Raw genomic sequence first — 19,987 nt, forward strand, 5'->3', positions numbered from 1 at the left:
GTTTTAGCCCTATACTTCAGCATGTTACTTACATATTATAACCCTGGGCCTTCTGATTAACGGAGGATTAAAAAGTTGTTGAAATATTTTAAACATATTTGAACCCAGTGACGTCCTTAAAAGCGAGCCTAGGTTATATTCATTCAAACATGCTACTAGCCAAAAATCTGTCAAAGTAGATTAATATTTTAACGTATTTGACCCAAGTGACCATGAAATGGGTCAAGGTCATTCATTTGAACAAACTTAGAAGCCTTTCATCCCAGTGTGCTACGTACTGGTCAAATACCATTAACTTAGGCCTTTTGGTAATTGAGAAGAAGTCTTTTAAAAAGAAATGTTGACGCTGGATGACCGATACTGCATCACCGCATATTTAGAGATGATATTTGCCTGGTACCTTGCTGGTATGAAGGGCTATTGAGTTTATTAGCTCCCCTTGCCCGAAGGTAATGGCAGTCTGCATTATCTGTCTGTTCGGCATCAACTTATTTAGCTGACTTGTTGCCCGAAGGCCTAGTGAGTTTCTTAAGGCCTCTTGGGGGAAGTTGTTTAAACTATTTCGCCCTGTGACTATAAATATATATAAACATCATTCATTTGAACAAACTTGATAGCCCTTCTTCCCTGCCTGCCCCTTGCCAAATATCATCATGGTAGGTCTTTTGGTAGAAGAAGTTCTTTAATTGCTAGGCCTTTTGGTAAATTAAGAAGTCGCTTAAAGTAAAAAGTTGACCCTGGATGGACAATGGACAGAGGGACAGATGACAGACATCCCACCATGGTATTGACCAAGTGAGCTAAAAATGTAGGAATCATTCGTTATTTTTCCAGTTGATATCAACATTTTCCCATTACCCTCGCCTGACATATTGAAGAATGGATGTCTGCTGGTAGTTTTCTTGGTCCTCCTCCTGAGTGGAAGGTTCCTCTGGTGTTGCCACGGGTATCTGGGTGGAGGACGGGGCCTGGTTTGTATAGACATCACACGACTCCTGTGCTTGTGGTTTCTTCTTGACATTGGAATGTTTCTCCCTCTCTTTTGTCACTGCTTCATACTTTTCTGTCAACAAATGTAGTATACAGTATTAGCATGTAATATACACATGTAGTATACAGTATTAGCATATAATATACAAATGTAGTATACAGTATTAGCAAATAATATACAAATGTAGTATACAGCATTAGCATATAATATACAAATGTAGTATACAGCATTAGCATGTAATATACAAATGTAGTATACAGCATTAGCATGTAATATGCAAATGTAGTATACAGTATTAGCATGTAATATACAAATGTGGTATACAGTATTAGCATGTAATATACAAATGTGGTATACAGTATTAGCATGTAATATACAAATGGAGTATACAGTATTAGCATATAATATACAAATGTAGTATACAGCATTAGCATGTAATATGCAAATGTAGTATACAGTATTAGCATGTAATATACAAATGGAGTATACAGTATTAGCATATAATATACAAATGTAGTATACAGCATTAGCATGTAATATGCAAATGTAGTATACAGTATTAGCATGTAATATACAAATGTGGTATACAGTATTAGCATGTAATATACAAATGTAGTATACGGTATTAGCATGTAATATACAAATGTAGTATACGGTATTAGCATGTAATATACAAATGTAGTATACGGTATTAGCATGTAATATACAAATGTAGTATACAGCATTAGCATGTAATATACAAATGTAGTATACAGTATAAGCATGTAATATACAAATGTAGTATACAGTATTGGCATATGATATACAAATGTAGTATACAGTATTAGCATGTAATATACACATGTAGTATACAGTATTAGCATATAATATACAAATGTAGTATACAGTATTAGCAAATAATATACAAATGTAGTATACAGCATTAGCATGTAATATGCAAATGTAGTATACAGTATTAGCATGTAATATTCAAATGTAGTATACAGTATTAGCATGTAATATACACATGTAGTATACAGTATTAGCATATAATATACAAATGTAGTATACAGCATTAGCATGTAATATACAAATGTAGTATACAGCATTAGCATATAATATACAAATGTAGTATACAGCATTAGCATGTAATATGCAAATGTAGTATACAGTATTAGCATGTAATATTCAAATGTAGTATACAGTATTAGCATGTAATATACACATGTAGTATACAGTATTAGCATATAATATACAAATGTAGTATACAGCATTAGCATATAATATACAAATGTAGTATACAGCATTAGCATGTAATATACAAATGTAGTATACAGTACTAGCATGTAATATACAAATGTAGTATACAGCATTAGCATATAATATACAAATGTAGTATACAGTATTAGCATATGATATACAAATGTAGTATACAGTATTAGCATGTAAAATACAAATGTAGTATACAGCATTAGCATGTAATATGCAAATGTAGTATACAGTATTAGCATGTAATATTCAAATGTAGTATACAGTATTAGCATGTAATATTCAAATGTAGTATACAGTATTAGCATGTAATATACAAATGTAGTATACAGTATTAGCATGTAATATACAAATGTAGTAACTAATGTAATGACTAATGTATTGAAAAAAATCAGAATTTTCAATAAATACTGCAAGTGAAGTCAACTTGAAAAGAAATACTTAGTGATATAATTTCTTATTTGTTTGATGAGGACTACAAACAGCCATTGGCTACGACGAGTTGATCTCCTCAAACATTTCCTTTAAAGTAACACATAAATACAAAATAGGACATTAAAACATTGGACATCAATTTCCACAAAATCAACCATTCATATGAAAGCAAACTAATTAGTTGAATAATAGCAGGAGGCTCATGAACCTAGATAGCTCACCTGTATCTTTCATTATTTCAATCAGGTACATGTGTGTGAAAAAGGTACAATAAATACATGTATTAGCAGAAAAGGGCAAACATTTTGTAATTTTAAACTCATTATACATATTCATACTGAACTGGACCCCCTTGTCCACAGGATAGCCATGCCTTTATATTCATACAATGGTTACCTGGTCCAGTGTTTATTTTAACCAAATTAATTCATCCTTTTGTCCGAAAAGAAAGAAGAATGAATTTAATCATCAGTTTTCATTTTCCCCATTGGACCTCATCTTTCTGCCCCACAGGAGGCACCTACTGTTGAACCCCTTGAGCCTGAGTAAAAACCTTTCACCCTTACTAAAGGAGACCGGTTTAAAGATTTACGTATATTTCTGGTAATGGACACTGCCCCTAGAGTGCACACTTTCATTTATACAATGTTGAGTTGAAATCTAAAAGCTAAAATCCCTTTAACTATTCTGCAAAACAGTGCTTCAAAAGAAAAGTTTGATTTTTCAATTTCACACAAATTTAATGATGACCGATGGACGACAGATGATGTGTCATGGCTGTATGAGCTTAAAATATTTAAAATCAGTGGAAACGGACAGTATAACAACATTCTCACCTTTCACCTCTGAAATACAGATGACTTCCTCAGCTTTGGACACAGTGAGTATTTTATACAGAATGGCATGTGCTCGTTCTAGCTCTAGCACAGAGAATACCCTCAGCAACCCCGACTGACTCAGAGCTAACTGAACCATCCTCTTCATGAACGACCTCAGAGTGACCTTGAAATCTTCATCTCTGCGGATTACAGTTCCGTCCAGTAGGGCTTTATTCCTATCGGACAATAGGTCTGACTTTGGGACGAGGAGCATTTCTATAAACCTGTTGTTAAGTAGAATGGTGTGTAGTGCTTTGAGAGCAGTGACTTGTATGTATGAAGTTTTAATTGAGTGGAGTTCATCTGGTACAAATACTTCAGGAGTGGAATCATCTCTTTCAGGCTTTTCCGGTTGGAGATTTTCAGAAGGTGAAGAAGGATGAGAACATTGAGAAGTTTCTGATGACAAAGAATCTTGAATACAAGCGTCTGCCTCCATATCCAATGATCCATCTGTGTCCTGTGGTTCTCTGGCCTCGGGCAATATATCATCACGAGGGGAGAGCACTTGTGGTGAGGCTGTGCATGTGCTTGCTGAGGAATCATCAAAGGTTTCAGCAGTTACCAAAGGAGCCTTGCGCTTGTCTGCATTGTGGTCCATGTCTGCCAACTGCTGCATCTCCATTTCTAACACTCGGGCAATGTCCTCATCAAGTTTTCTCATCAAAGCATTAGTTTCATCAAGAACACTTTGCTTTAGTTTCTGAACTTTTGAAACAATGACTTCCTCTTTATTTGTAGTAAATTCTGAAGTAGTTAGTTTGGATGGTAGCACAAAGGATGGCTTTTCATCCAATAGCCTGGAGAGTTTAACGAGGGCTTCTAGATGGACTGTGGTCATCCCAGTGAGCTGGTCGGCATCAAAGGAAAGTGGATCCTTAGGGTCTAGTTTTGATAGCAGGGCATCACTGTCAACAAAGAAGGGAACAAATTCATCACTGTCAACAAAGCAGGGTACAGATTCATCACTGTCAACAAAATAGGGTACAAATTCATCACTGTCAACAAAGAAGGCTACAGATTCATCACTGTCAACAAAGAAGGGTACAAATTCATCACTGTCAACAAAGAAGGCTACAGATTCATCACTGTCAACAAAGAAGGGAACAGATTCGTCACTGTTAACAAAGGGTACAGATTCATAACTGTCAACAAAATAGGGTACAAATTCATCACTGTCAACAAAGAAGGCTACAGATTCATCACTGTCAACAAAGAAGGGTACAAATTCATCACTGTCAACAAAGAAGGCTACAGATTCATCACTGTCAACAAAGAAGGGAACAAATTCATCCCTGTCAACAAAGAAGGGAACAAATTCATCACTGTCAACAACGAAGGGAACAGATTCATCACTGTCAACAAAGAAGGGTACATATTCATCACTGTCAACAAAGAAGGGTAAAGATTCATCACTGTCAACAAAGAAGGGAAAAGATTCATCACTGTCAACAAAGAAGGGAAAAGATTCATCACTGTCAACAAAGAAGGGTAAAGATTCATCACTGTCAACAAAGAAGGGAACAGATTCGTCACTGTTAACAAAGGGTACAGATTCATAACTGTCAACAAAATAGGGTACAAATTCATCACTGTCAACAAAGAAGGCTACAGATTCATCACTGTCAACAAAGAAGGGAACAGATTCATCACTGTTAACAAAGGGTACAGATTCATCACTGTCAACAAAATAGGGTACAAATTCATCACTGTCAACAAATAAGGGTACAAATTCATCACCGTCAACAAAGACACAGTCAGCCAAATCAATCAATAGTGATGTAATTTCAGTATTCAAATTTTGTTTTCCAACAATCCAAAATGTTGTGGTTGTGGTTTTGAAGAAGTTGAATTTTGCTTATAGAAGGACGATACATGATAACGGACAAACGGCAATTTGCAATAGGTCAACTGAGACTTCAAAAATGTACTGACAGATAAAAATATTTTCTAATAACACTAGATCAAATAATAACAAGAGGCCAATGGGCATGCATTGCTCACCTGGTATTAATCTCTTATAAAAACTTATAACCTTAAAAGTGGACTAAAATAAAGCTACATGCAAAACATTAGTATTTATGACTATAAATCATTCAAAAGAACCTGTTGAAAGATTTAAACACACTTGACCCCCCAAACTTTGTAAGTCAAACGAGGTCATTCCGTTGAACAAACTTTATAGCCCTTCATCTCAGCATGCAGCTTGCCAAATATGACCAACCAAGACATTTTGTATATTGAATTTAGGTCATTTAAAGGTGTATATACATTTGACCAAATGTGACCATGAAAGTGGGTCAAGGTTTCCACTGAAAAAACTTGAAAGCCCTTCATCTAAGATGTTGCTGGCCAAATATTAACATTCCCTTTAACATTGGTTATTCAGAAGAAGACTTTCAAAGATTTAAATCATATTTGACCCCTGTGACCTTGAATATAGGTCAGGGTAATTCGTTTTGAAGACTTTGTAGCCCTACATCCAAGCATACTATTAGCCAAATACCAATATTCTGGGCTTTATGATTATTCAGAAGATGTCATTTTTAGGTTTTCAACATATTTGACCCCTTTGACCTTGAATAAAAGTCAAGGTCATTCATTTGAACAAACTTGGTAGCCCTTACTCCCAACTTGCCCAATAACATAAGCCTAGGCCTTTTGGTTCTTTAAAAGAATTTGTTTGAAAGTTTTTTAAGATAATTGACCCCTGTGACCTTAAATATCTGTCAATGTTATACATTTGAACAAGTTTGGTAGCCCTTCATGTCAGCATGTTATTGGCCAAATATCATCATCCTGGGCCTTTTGGTTATTCAAAAGAAGTTGTTAATAGGTTCTTTACATATTTGACCCCTTTGACCTTGAATATAAGTCAATGTCTTTAATTTTAACAAACTTGGTAGCACTTCATTCCAACATATAACTGGCTAAATAAAATCAGCCGGGGCCTTTTGGATCTTTGTAAGAATTTGTTTGAAAGTTATTTAAGATAATTGACTCCTGTGACCTTGAATATATATGTCAATGTCATTGATTTGAATAAATTTGGTAGCCCTTCATCCAGCATGCTACTGGCCAAATACCATCACCCTAGGCATCCTGGCAGAAGAAGTTGTTTAAAGTAAAAAGTTGACGACGGACGCCGCACCACGGCAAAAGCTCACTTGGCCCTCTGGGCCAGGTGAGCTAAAAATATATATTATTGACCAATTAATGTACATCACATAGCTGTTATTCTGGCATAGTTATTATTGATTTAACTTATACAACCTACCTATTTATATTGGACACACTCAAGTACATAGAATTCCATCTTGTATGGTTAGGGTACTATCAATTAACAAATTCTAAACAATATGATTGCTGAGTTTTTTAAATATAGGAATTCATAAGAATTTTAGCAAAATATAGGAAACGTATGAATGGCCAAATACATAATTTATAGTCAAACAGGAAGTGGACAATCTGCAAGCTAATCTTCAGCATACAAGTTAACTGACCTTGGAGAGGTGTCCCCATCATCCCATTGGACCTTTGCTGTGTTTGCTCCATCCCTGGCTACACCCATCAATGTCCCCGTCTTGAAGGTTGTCTTGTGAATGCAGCGACCCCCAACATGAAGCCCTGGGTCAAGACCACCTATCAGGACAAGGCTTGGCCACACCTATGTCGAAAGTTAAACGAAACTATCACATTTGATTAACAGGTTGTGTGGAGAAGTACTGTCACATACACTGGCTCAAATGTCAATTAAGAAGTTGACAAATGAAAGGATTTCAATTGTTGGGGAAAACATTGCATTTTAGATGTGGTTTTGAATACAACTATATATAAACACAAGAAACAGTCAACCTGTTTATTTCTCTTGTAGCAGTTGTGGGATCGCACAACGTTACACAAGGTGCGGTGTGTGCGATGCGTGAATGATTAAAATCTGGACAATTACTGCTTGCACACATTTGTGTGGACAACAGACGAATGTTGTGTGATGACAATCGTGGTTGGTATAAATTGAGAAATGGCTTAACAATATATACGGTTTTTTGTTTAAACATATAAACTTGAATATTGAGTATATTCTATATTCTAGCTGCATATATAAGCTAATCTTTCTATCTATATTTTCTTAAATTTAAAATTACTAACCTCAGGACACAACTGTAGTGTGTCCATGTCTATCAAATCACTAACCTCATGGCACAACAACTGTAGTGTGTCCATGTCTATCAAATCACTAACCTCATGACACAACAACTGAAGTGTGTCCATGTCTATTAAATCCAGGGTTGCTGTTCTTTTTGAGTTGTCGGTATTATCCTTGACATCATCTTTGTCATCTTCTTTTTCTGATTTGTCTTCCTTCTTTTCTTCAAAGTTTTTCTTTGTGTTCGGACTTTCTGATTTTTCTTCATCTTGTTTCTCCTTGCAACTATCAGCTGAAATATATTATTTTAAAGCAACTACAATGATAATCTTCTTTCATTTGCATACTGTATATTACAGGTATCTAACTTTTCCACACAATGGATAATATCAACAAGAGTATCAGTGGAACTGATGTATGCTCCCCAAAAACAAAATTTATTGGAGGCTTTTCCTGTTTGTGAAATTGAAGCATTTGGTTAGATTTATGACACATATTGGTAAAAATATGTTGAAATGGGGAGTTTGGGAGAAGAAAAATAATGTTTTAACATACATACATGTGTACATGTGTCTGATATTTTAGCAAAGGGCAATAACTCTATTATTAAGGGCTTCAGACCCTGAATATGGTACAGTGCACATCACCTTAGTGTGACTGAAATACACACCAAGTTCCACGATTCTAGCTTAACTGCAGGCAATGTTGTGCTCCGGACAAGACATTTTAGGAAAGGGCAACAACTCTGTAATTAAGGGGTTGTGGGCCCTGAATTTGGTACCGTGCACATTGCCTTAGTATGACTTATGTACATACCAAGTGAAAGTTTCATGATCCTATCTTAAATGCGGGCAAAGTTATGCTCCCGACACGACCTTTTAGGAAAGGGCAATAACTCTGTAAATAAGGGGTTGTGGGCCCTAAATCTGGCACAGTGCACATCGTCTTAGTATGAGTGATGCACACCAAGCTTCATGATCCTAGCCTTAATGTGGGTAAAGTTATGCTCATGACATGAAAGGGACAGACGAATGGAAGGACGGACGGCCAAGCGGCAACTATATGCTCCCCCCCGAAAATTATCGGGGAGCATAATAAATGGAAAAGTAACAGCTAATGTTATTACCTGACTCTCTATTTAAGTGTATATGAAGTATTTTTGATTCTTTTAATAAAAAAATCCCTAGAAAAGACTGAAAACCAATAATGTCAGGGGGCAACAGTCGACTGTTGCACACTAACTGTTGCATGCGCGACAATCGTGCGCAGACAATTTCCCCGTCGGCGGCCCCACTCAAGCGTCTTTTGGATACAGATTTGTTTGTTGTTGTCTGGTGAAAATGGCGAATAATGCCAAATTTGAGGATGTTTCTGAGCAAGATTTGGAATTGCTTATGAAAAATAGTGACTCTCTTAGTACAAAAAACGTCATTAAGGAAGCTGTGAATATTTTGGATAAATATTGTGCAGAGAAAGGTGTTATGATCGACGAAACCTGCAGTAATGAAGAACTGAACGAGATTTTGTGTAGATTTTACGTAGAATGAAATCTTCAATCCTTTCATACAGTCATTTATCTTAACTCGCACAATTCAGGAAATTTCTTAAATAGAGAGTCAGGTAATAAACCATTTGTTTCATTGGTACTGGGGGAACAACCAAATCCTTGACCCTCGTTAGCAGGGAAGATCTAGGGAACTGTTGCCCTCAGACTTCGGCCATGGGCAACAGTTCCCTAGGTCTTCCCTGCTACCTCGGGTCAATGATTTGACTGTTCCCCCAGTACCAATGAAACAATTGTCTATTGTGAACTATAAGTTGGTGAGAGAACATTTTTAACAGATTTAGACAGTATGACACTATTTTGCAATATAAAACTTATACATATTCTTTAAGAATTTCCAGACTAGACAGGTTCTGGTGTATGTAATTACCATCGTCTGTGCCAGTTTCTGATTTCCCCAGCCCTGTCACAATGTTGAGCTGTTGGAGAATCTTCCTGTTGATGTGACTGTTCCATGTTGATGTTCTGTGGAGGGTCCGCAGGAGTTTCACATTGGCCTCTACCATGACAACAGATTCTGGAGAACACAAGGGGTCCCCTGGCAACAGGTCGGTTGTGCTTTCACAAAGCTGCATGTCAGTCATCTTGACTTTCTCTGTTGGATTGTTGCTATAGAACATAACACATGGATACAGCTCGGATGCCTCAATGTCTTCAAATGCAAGCTTCACGTCCTGAAAAATAATTCAAAAGAAAATTTTAAGTCTTATGCATAAATTTCCCTTTTCTTCAATTGTTATGCAAACTTTGAGATTACATGATAGAAAAGAGGTCTATTGAATCTTTATTGCTCATGTGTTATCCAGTGCTGTTCATGAACACATTTTACATCTGTGAAGCTAAAACCTCAAATGTCATATATTATATTGTGAACAAGTGTACTAATCCATTTTCACATCAAGGTTTGTAAATCGGACAGTTTAAGGAGAGAGCGTAGTCAGGGGGAATAACTACAAGTTACTACGTATGCACCAGGTGGCGCTACACCACTAGGGCATCAGTTCTCCTTGACGCTGCACCCGTCAGGAGAGTCTTACGACTATGTCAGTGGAAGACCCAGGTTTAGCTAAATTGGACGCTATCCAGGCCAGTCTGGACGACATCACGTCAAGGGTTAATTCCTTAGAAGGTCACAAGAAGAGAAAAGAGATGAACATTTGAGTTCATGTGAATTTTCACAGTCTAACATCTACGTGGAGATACTAGCACTCAAAATGGCGACTTGGGCGGCCAACCACAGGACCAGAAGGTCAGACCAGAGGCGATCGGTCTTACAATAGGTACTTCCGATAATATATAGGGTGTGTTTTCCAGTATCAGAGACTCTGTGTCCAAGATAAAATTATCGCCAGATCTATGTTTGTCAGATTCAACACGTGGTATAAAGAGGAATGACCAACCGTTTGCAAACGTGATTCAGAAGTGTGGACATTTTACTGAGACTTCACTGAAGTTATTAGTGACAATCAAAGGCAACGAGAATCAAGTAAGTGACTTTATTAGATATCTGGCACACCGAGTCGCGGAAATACGCTACCTCCAGGAGGAGTTATCGTCTCTTCTCGATCAAGGTCAGTTTAATCCCGAGGTGGCAAGACTTTATAGAACATTACAAAAGAACACGTCAGGTTTTTCACCCCATTCTTTGAATATTTTAGAGAAAGCTACTACAATTTTAGCAGCAAATGTGCGAGGACAATCCAGTCGTAGATTTAACCCATCACGTAATTTCAACAGACAAACAAATATGATACACCGACTTGACAGGATTGACACGTGGTTCACTGATGACCACAGGATTGACACGTGGTTCATTGATGACCACAGGATTGACACGAGGTTCACTGATGACCACAGGATTGACACGTGGTTCACTGATGACCACAGCATTGACACGTGGTTCACTGATGACCACAGGATTGACACGTGGTTCACTGATGACCACAGGATTGACACGTGGTTCACTGATGACCACAGGATTGACACGTGGTTCACTGATGACCACAGGATTGACACGTGGTTCACTGATGACCACAGGATTGACACGTGGTTCACTGATGACCACAGGATTGACACGTGGTTCACTGATGACCACAGGATTGACACGTGGTTCACTGATGACCACAGGATTGACACGTGGTTCACTGATGACCACAGGATTGACACGTGGTTCACTGATGACCACAGGATTGACACGTGGTTCACTGATGACCACAGGATTGACACGTGGTTCACTGATGACCACAGCGTGTTCCACTTGTTCACCGCGGTAATATTACAAAGCTAACATTGTTGCAGTGTTCCCTACACAGCCAGTACCCTTATACACTATACTATTGAGAGCAATATTCTGAATGCAAATTTCCTATGCCTATAAGTAATCAAAGTGCCCACGACACTAGAGGACTAGTGGCACACATGTGTTTCTTTTCTCTATATTTTATCCTGAATGGACAGGCTTCACAATGGTGTCCCTATACATTCACGTGGAATGAAATGAAACAAAACTGGGCCTGTCTCGCTCCTGTCACAAAATCAACATCATGTTTTGTTCAAATTTTACTTGATGACTATATACAGTTAGCTCAAATCGCATTGAAATTAGCAAGGTCAGAGTTCACCAAACCCAAGATTATATAGATGCTGAAAACTAAGTTTTTGTGTCAAAAAAGGTGATGATTTACTTTGCCTTCACCATGGAATTTTCCTGCAGAATTTTCTTGAATTTGGTGATTATGGAGAAGATTTCAAAATTATAAATTGTTAACAGACACATGACACTGGCTAAAGGGCAATCGCAATGAGTCACGGGGGGTGTGACCTAAAAATGTTAAAAATTGTCAAATAGTCTGTATATTACCTCTCCATTTTTACCAAAAGAGAGTGTACGAGCGTCCATGTCAAGGAAAACCGTGATGTAATCTCCCTGTGTGAAGGGTGGTAGTGTTTGGGAGGTCTCGCCGCCGTGGTACAGATTGCCACTGTAGGCGCGGTACAGCCACATGTCTGAAGAGTTCCTGTGCGTGTAGTCACTCACTGGCCACCTGGCCACGCCCACACAAGTACCTTCATTGCTCTTGCACTCTTTCACTATGAGCACCTGTAAATAATTACACATGATAAATCAGTAATTTATCTTAACAAGAGGTCCAGGGGCCTTAATAGCTCACCTGGTATTTTCAATTCAAAATCTGCTGTGTACCATACCAGACACTAAGAACATGAGTGTATTCTTCATGTCCAGCAATTTTGTAAACATTTATTGCATTGGGATCTCATTTGTTTCCATGACCCAGAAAGGTATTACATAGTCTCCAGGAGTTGGACTGGACCTTGGGTCACACCCTCCATTAATACAAAATTTACATGTTTTTGCCTGATTTTTTTCTAGACCAAAATTGGCTAAAATCCCTCTATTTGTATCGAAGGAGAAAGATTTTAAAATAGTTTCCTTTATCAACAGTATTGGGCCCTGTCACTCTGACCCAGGGGGCCACATATTCTGTTTAAACAAAACTGAATACTCTTTGCCCAAAAATGCTCAAGTTTGGGGCACATCTGCCGTCAAACAGATCCTTTTTGTCTAACGACTATAGAACAGCTCCGGTTTGGTTGAAATCCCTTCATTGGTACAAAAGGAGCAAGATTTCATCATTTACCTCCATTCCCCCTATTGGACCCATCATCCCATAGTCCTCTGCCCTAAATTGGGGCACAGCCTCAGTTCATACAAAATTGAGTTCTTTTATCCCTAAGCATTCTTTGGACCACATTTGGTTTAAATCCCTTAACTTGTACAGAAGGAGAAACATTTTCCTCTATTTCCCTTTTTGGGTCCAACCCCTCTGCCCCAGGGGGGCCACATCCTTGCTTTATACAAAATTGAGACCAAAAAAGATGCTCTAGAACACCTTCGGCCCAGAGAAATGAGACTGATATGATTCATATCCAATGCCATTTTGTACAGTACATGAACTATGCGGCCTGTGATATATTTTTTACATGTGTTGATTTGTTGATATGTGATAGTGCATGTGAAGTTATTGAATGCAATTAGGTAAAATTTAAAAAAAATCATCTGATGAAATTGTTTAAACAAAATTGAGTCCCCAATGCCCAAAACACTCCGAGCCAAATTTAGTCTAAATCCACTGAGTTGTCAAGGACCAGTAGCATTTTTCAAAGTTGACTAACGGACAAAAGGACACCTCGGCATAAGCTCATGACTCGTGCTTTGGGCAGGTGGGCTAAGGTAGCAGTGTACAGTAGAGGGTTGTGGCCATGGGTGATATTTTTGTTAAATGGCTAACCCCTGTATAATGATATGTAAAAATATCATAAAAATAAAACTGTACTAAAATTGGTATAAGCATGATGAAGTGGGCTATGTGAGCTTCACATTTGTAAAAAAGAAAGATTTCTTTGGTTCGAGAATAAAATTTTGGCCATAATACGAAAGGGTGCGTACACATGAAAAGCTAGCTTTACAGGAGGTAAAATTTTGACAACAGCACACGACGCAAAATTGCAAAAAATCAAGTTTTACAATTTCACTGCGACCCAGATAATTCTGCAACCAGGTAGGTAATCAATAATTTCAGACAGAGCTTAGGAAAAAAATTACTACTTGCGGGGGTCAAATTTTGGGTTAAAAATAGCATTTTTTGGCATTTTTTGGTAATTTTTGATGTGGTAACCATGGTTTTCACACAAGTGACATACATAGAAAAAAGAGGTTTATACACTTCTCAGTGCTTTATATGTATTGAAAATGTAATGCAGTTTACAAATATATATACATGTATACATGTGTTGTGTAGGGTAAATCCGCTGTGTTTACATTTCCTCGACATGTGCCTTGTTTATCAGAGTCAGGCCATTTCTACTGTATTCTGCTACCTAACAAAAAACTTTAAACTTCATCTTCTGAATGACCATGATATCCTAGGTAAAAACATTCCACCAGAAAAAGATAAAAGTGCTTAAATGTTTCCTAAAATAAATGACCTTGACCTATTTTCAAGCTCACAGGGGTCAAATATGTAAAAACCTTAATAAAACAGCTTCTGAATGGCCATGAGACCCCAGGTAACAACATCTCACCAGAATACTGGGATGATAATAAAAATAAATGACCTTGATCTCTTTTCAAATACACAGTGGGTTAAATTTAACCTAGATGCACAGGGAAATAATATTTTGTAAGTAACCTGCTCAGATGGATTACTATAAAGCTTCCATAAATTATAACCATTATGTTCTTTCAAGGTCACAATGGTCAAACCTTTAAAGAGTTTGGTCTGGGGTAAATATTTTCGGCAAGTAGCATGCTCGTTAGCAAGTAGCATACTCGTTAGCAGTATATCCTTTAATGAGAATATTTCACCATGATTGCTCAGATATCCATGTGAGCGATACTTGCACTTTAGGCATCTTGTTGCTAATATGGTAGAACTATCCTTATTTCCATCAATGCTACACAGATCGAATGCAGACCTACCTTCCACTTATAACAGCCCGAGGTCATAGGGGTGACCCCCAGACCATATCCCTTGCCTGCTCCACTGTGAACCAAGGTCTGCAAGTTCTCCACAGTACAATTGAGACTTTTTTCACAGTCAAAACTTGCAGCCTGTATAGTAGCATGGTCCGAGTCTTCCTCAAGATTCTGGTCGAGTGAGTTCCTTTCACAGTCTGTGAGTTTCTGCAGAAGACTTTCTTTCTTCTGGCTGGCGTCCTGGAGTGCCTTACACTGTGGGATGTCCCACATGTTTAATGCCAGGCTCTGGAATAGTTCCTCCACAATCTACAAATAACATCACTTTTATTTTTCATTTGCAAATTACTAAATAAACTTTTAAATCACTGATAGACTCACTTCCCAAATTCTCAGCAGAATTATTCATATATTCTCTCCACACAACAAAAAATTAGTCCAGTGGCATCCCACAAAAATATTATCGGGCCTCTGCCGCAATGCGGGCCACAAACTCCATTTAAACAAATACAGTTCCCTTTGCTCACAGATACTCGATACCAGATTCAGTTAAAATCTCTGCATTGGTATGGGAGAAGAAGAATTTTAAAAGATTTTCCCCTGTTTCCCCTATTTGATCCCACAACTCTGTCCCCAGTGGAGGAACACCCTTAAATAAAGATTTTCCCCCTGTTTCCCCTATTGGATCCCACAACTCTGTCCCCAGTGGAGGGACACCCTTAAATAAAGATTTTCCCCCTGTTATCCCTATTGGATCCCACAACTCTGTCCCCAGTGGAGGGACACCCTTAAATAAAGATTTTCCCCCTGTTTCCCCTATTGGATCCCACAACTCTGTCCCCAGTGGAGGGACACCCTTAAATAAAGGTTTTCCCCCTGTTTCCCCTATTGGATCCCACAACTCTGTCCCCAGTGGAGGCACACACCCTTAAATAAAGGTTTTCCCCCAGTTTCCCCTATTGGATCCCACAACTCTGTCCCCAGTGGAGGCACACCCTTAAATAAAGGTTTTTCTTTTATCCCGAGAGTCACTAACGACATCAGTCTGAGATGGTTTCAATAAAGACTAATTCACAGAATATTGCCAACCAATTCGTTTTCACACAAGATGAGACAGGTTGAGTCTCCAAATTGTAGTTTCTTTCGTGTTCAACAGGAAACGTATGAACATCTGTTTTCAGAATGTATGGTAGTTACTAAATTTTTGAATGGTTGATCCCATATTTTCTAGAAGAAGTAGACTTTGAAAATATAATTTTGGCAACGTTCAGGGAAACTCTGTTTCAAATATCATGATCCTTTTGATAAAGAGGCATATATATTCATCAAAATTCAAGAGCAGATTTTTGATCTTGACATTATTTAAAGATCAGATTTTGGAATACTATAAGGCAGAGAGGATTATTTATGGTCAAACAGATAAAGGAGTTCAGGAGTTTTTGGAAAGATAGAGGTTTACTTCAGTTTTGATCACAAGGGATACATATCCCATTGGTAAATTCCTAACCAGTGAGGTATACTTTCCTAACTAATGAGAATAGGTGATGTGATAATTTGATATTGGGATGTGTATTGTGCATGTTGTACATTTGCATAATGTTTTGTGATGTCTTTGAACAGAACACAATACATCTCCAGCACACACACAGGCATATACACACATATGGAGATATTAGCCAGGTGGCATAGGACTTGTAGTTAGCGCCTGATAAGGCAGCTCTTGCTTATTCCTGTATATCTATGTACTGTAAAGCGCTTTAGAGTGGCTTAAATTATTCTAGCTAGATAGGGCGCTATATCAAATGTTGTATATTTTTATTATTATTATTATTGATATGTGAAAAAAAATCAATAAAAACTTTTGAAATTAAAAACAATGACCTTTACCCTGACCTAAGTAATTGTTTAAACCCCTATTGCACATCTACATTTCATGTTGTATCACCATGTCAAATTTCAGAAAGATTAGACTTTTGGATTCTGAGATAATCTCTGCAAACAAACTGTGGAAGGGCAGACCTTATTACTAAAGGGTTCTGCATCATCTATGCTGGGCCCTAAGAAGGGTATGTAATAAAGAAAAGACTCAACTTTACCTGTTTACAATCATCATTATCATTGCTCTCATCACATGACAGGAGGATGGACTCAAGGAGGTTGAGAGCAATGAGTCTGGTCCGTAGACTGTACCCCATGTCTTGGCCTAAAAACATAATTTACCATCACTCACATAGTAACAATCCTCTTCATTATCATGTACAAAAAGCTCAATGATCAGTTCTAATGGACAAACATCTGTGACCATCGAAGAGGGTATAGACAAATATATATAGATAGACTCAATTTCATTACTCTACACCTTATATAGATAGGCTTTTAAAGTTTTAAAGAAAATACTGAAGCTGAAACAGTGAAAGATGTGGCACCACACGATGAGATAAACAGGATATTCATCATCAATTTTGTGTTACAAACATTACCCACAGGAATAAAGGTGAAAATTCTTACCTGAACTTGACCCCTGTTTTTGTTTGGCAAGGTTAAGGAACATGGAAACCCATCGTTTGGCAGAGAAAAGTTTCAATATTGTCTTTGTGGAGGCTACTCGTCTAAGAAACAGCAGGAAGTTGGCGAGCTGGAGCTGTGATTTGACCTTGTATGTCATCCCTGCACACAACATTATAATCAGCTATCACACAATGACAACATTGTTCTCAGGCAACCAAAGATTGTGTTTAACATTTTCATCACATTGAATTCTTCATTCCCAATCAATGTAAGTTAAAATAAAATTGACATATTTTATTGTAATACTAATCTACAGAAAATTATGCATTCATGAGAATGTCCTTTTTTACATTAATGACCATACCCAGTCCTATATCTGATGATGCTGGGTCCTGCTGAGGCTGAAAGGAGTGGTCACTGCAGGTGACCAAACTGGTCAGCTGTATCCACAGAAGATCCAGTATACCCTGCACAACACCAGATCCAAGTTTGCCAGCATACACCCTGTTATATCAGGTAATTACATATATTAATTAAATTTTTGATAATTTTTGTGATAAGTTTAGGACAATTTCTAAAGTGACCATAACAAGAGGCCAAATGGGCCTGCATCGCTCACCTGGTATAAATCTCACACTAATTGTAACCTTAAAAGTGATCTATAATAAAGCTACAGGCAAAATATCAGTATTTATGATTAAAATTCATTCAAAAGAACCTGTTATTTTTTTTAAAAACATTTCACCCATGTGATTGAAAGTTGTAACCTTAAAAGTGATCTAAAATAAAGCTACAGGCAAAATATCAGTATTTATGATTAAAATTCATTCAAAAGAACCTGTTATTTCTTTTTAAAACATTTCACCCATGTGATTGAAAGTTGTAACCTTAAAAGTGATCTAAAATAAAGCTACAGACAAAATATCAGTATTTATGATTAAAATTCCTTCAAAAGAACCTGTTATTTTTTTTTTAAAACATTTCACCCATGTGATTGAAAGTCGAACAAGGTCATTATGTTTAACAAATTGTATAGCTTTTCATCTCAGGATGCAACTTGCAAAATATCAACATTTCGGGACCCATGGTTATTCAGAAGAGGAAGTTTAAAGGTTTTAAACAAATTTGACCACTGTGACCTTGAATATAAGTCAAAGTCATTCACTTTAACAAACATGGTAGTCCTTGATCCCAGCATGCTACTGACTAAATATCAACATCCTGGGCCTAAAGGTCTTTTTTACAACTGACCCCTGTGACCTTGAATATGGGTGATAGGTATTTCATTTGAACAAACTTGGTAACCCTTTACACTAGCATGCACCTGGCCAAATATCATCACCCTTGGCATTTTGGTTATTAAGAAGAAGTTGTTTAATGTTTTTAACATATTTGACCCCTGTGACCTTAAATATGGGTGAAGGTCATTCATTTGAACAAACTTGGTAACCCTTCATCTCAGCATGCTACTGGCCAAATATCATCTCCCTGGGCAATTTGGTTATTCAGAAGAAGTTGTTTATTTTTTTTTTTTAAATATTTGACCCCTGTGACCTTGAATATGCGTAAAGGTCATTCAATTGAACAAACTTTGTAGCCCTTCATCTCAGCATACTACTGGCCAATTATCATCACCCTGGTCATTTTGGTTATTGAGAAGAAGTTGTTTAAAGTTTTTATCATATTTGACCCCTGTGACCTTGAATATGGGTGAAGGTCATTCATTAGAACAAACTTTGTAGACCTTCATCTCAGCATGCTACTGGCCAAATATCATCACCATGGGCATTTTGGTTATTCAGGAGAAGTTGTTTAAACATTTTTTAAGATAATTGACCCCTGTGACCTTGAATATAATTGAAGGTCATTCATTTGAACAAACTTGGTAGCCCTTCACCCAAGCATGCAGCTGGCCAAATATCATCTTTCTGGGCATTTTGGTTATTCAGAAGAAGTTGATTAAAGTTTTTAACATATTTGACCTTTGTAACCTTGAAAATGGGTGAAAGTCATTAATTTTTTACAAACTTTGTAGCCCTTCATCCCAGTTTGCTTCTGGCCAAATATCATCACCCTAGGCCTTTTGGTTATTCAGAAGAAGTTGTATAAAACAAAACATTGACGCCGGACGGACTTCGGGCCAGGTGAGCTAATACAAGAGGCCCAACGGGCCTGAATCGCTCACCTGGTATTAATCTCACACTTGTAATCTTAAAAGTGGACTAAAATACAACTACAGGCAGAATATCAGTGTTTGATTCATAAGAACCTATGAAAAGATTTAAACAGTTGAACCCTGTGACCTTGAATGTCGAACAAAGACATTAGGTTGAACAGAGTGTATAGTCTTCCAACCCAGCATGCTTCTAGCAAAATATCATACCCTGGAGCTTTTGGTTATACAGAACAAATCATTTAAAGATTTAAACATATTTGACCCCTGTGACCTTGAATATATGTCAAGGTCATTTATTTAAACAAACTTGGTAGCCCTTCATTCGAGCCTGTTACTGGCAAAATTTAAGGACCCTAGGCCTTTGGCTTAACTTACTCATAAGAAATTGTTTAAAGGTTTTAAACATATTTGACCCCAGCTGTGACCTTGAATATCAGTCAAGGTCATTTATTTAAACAAAATTGGTAGCCCTTCATCCCAGCATGTTACTGGCCAAATATCATCACCCTAGCCGTCTCAGTTATTCAGAAGAAGTTGTTTAAA

At 37.4% G+C, this 19,987-nt stretch overlaps 1 protein-coding gene across 4 annotated transcripts in view; it reads right to left on the reverse strand.

Moving 5' to 3' along the window:
* Positions 1–19,987, reverse strand: part of LOC110461619 (probable E3 ubiquitin-protein ligase HERC1) — a 153,254-nt gene that overhangs the window by 99,240 nt on the left and 34,027 nt on the right. For 3 of the 4 annotated variants that reach the window (XM_021515163.1, XM_021515171.1, XM_021515190.1), the window contains 10 exons: positions 17,633–17,772; positions 17,269–17,427; positions 16,857–16,963; positions 14,764–15,069; positions 12,124–12,363; positions 9,634–9,937; positions 7,795–7,991; positions 7,056–7,219; positions 3,511–4,460; positions 859–1,063 (listed from right to left, as the gene is read on the reverse strand). In XM_021515163.1, the coding sequence (XP_021370838.1) occupies positions 859–1,063; positions 3,511–4,460; positions 7,056–7,219; positions 7,795–7,991; positions 9,634–9,937; positions 12,124–12,363; positions 14,764–15,069; positions 16,857–16,963; positions 17,269–17,427; positions 17,633–17,772 (2,772 nt within the window). The remainder of the gene's footprint in view (positions 1–858; positions 1,064–3,510; positions 4,461–7,055; positions 7,220–7,794; positions 7,992–9,633; positions 9,938–12,123; positions 12,364–14,763; positions 15,070–16,856; positions 16,964–17,268; positions 17,428–17,632; positions 17,773–19,987) is intronic. The other variant, XM_021515182.1, reaches the window with a different exon arrangement.

Source organism: Mizuhopecten yessoensis, unplaced genomic scaffold (genome assembly GCF_002113885.1).
Source record: "Mizuhopecten yessoensis strain PY_sf001 unplaced genomic scaffold, ASM211388v2 scaffold1405, whole genome shotgun sequence".
NCBI classification, from domain to species: Eukaryota; Metazoa; Mollusca; class Bivalvia; order Pectinida; family Pectinidae; genus Mizuhopecten; species Mizuhopecten yessoensis.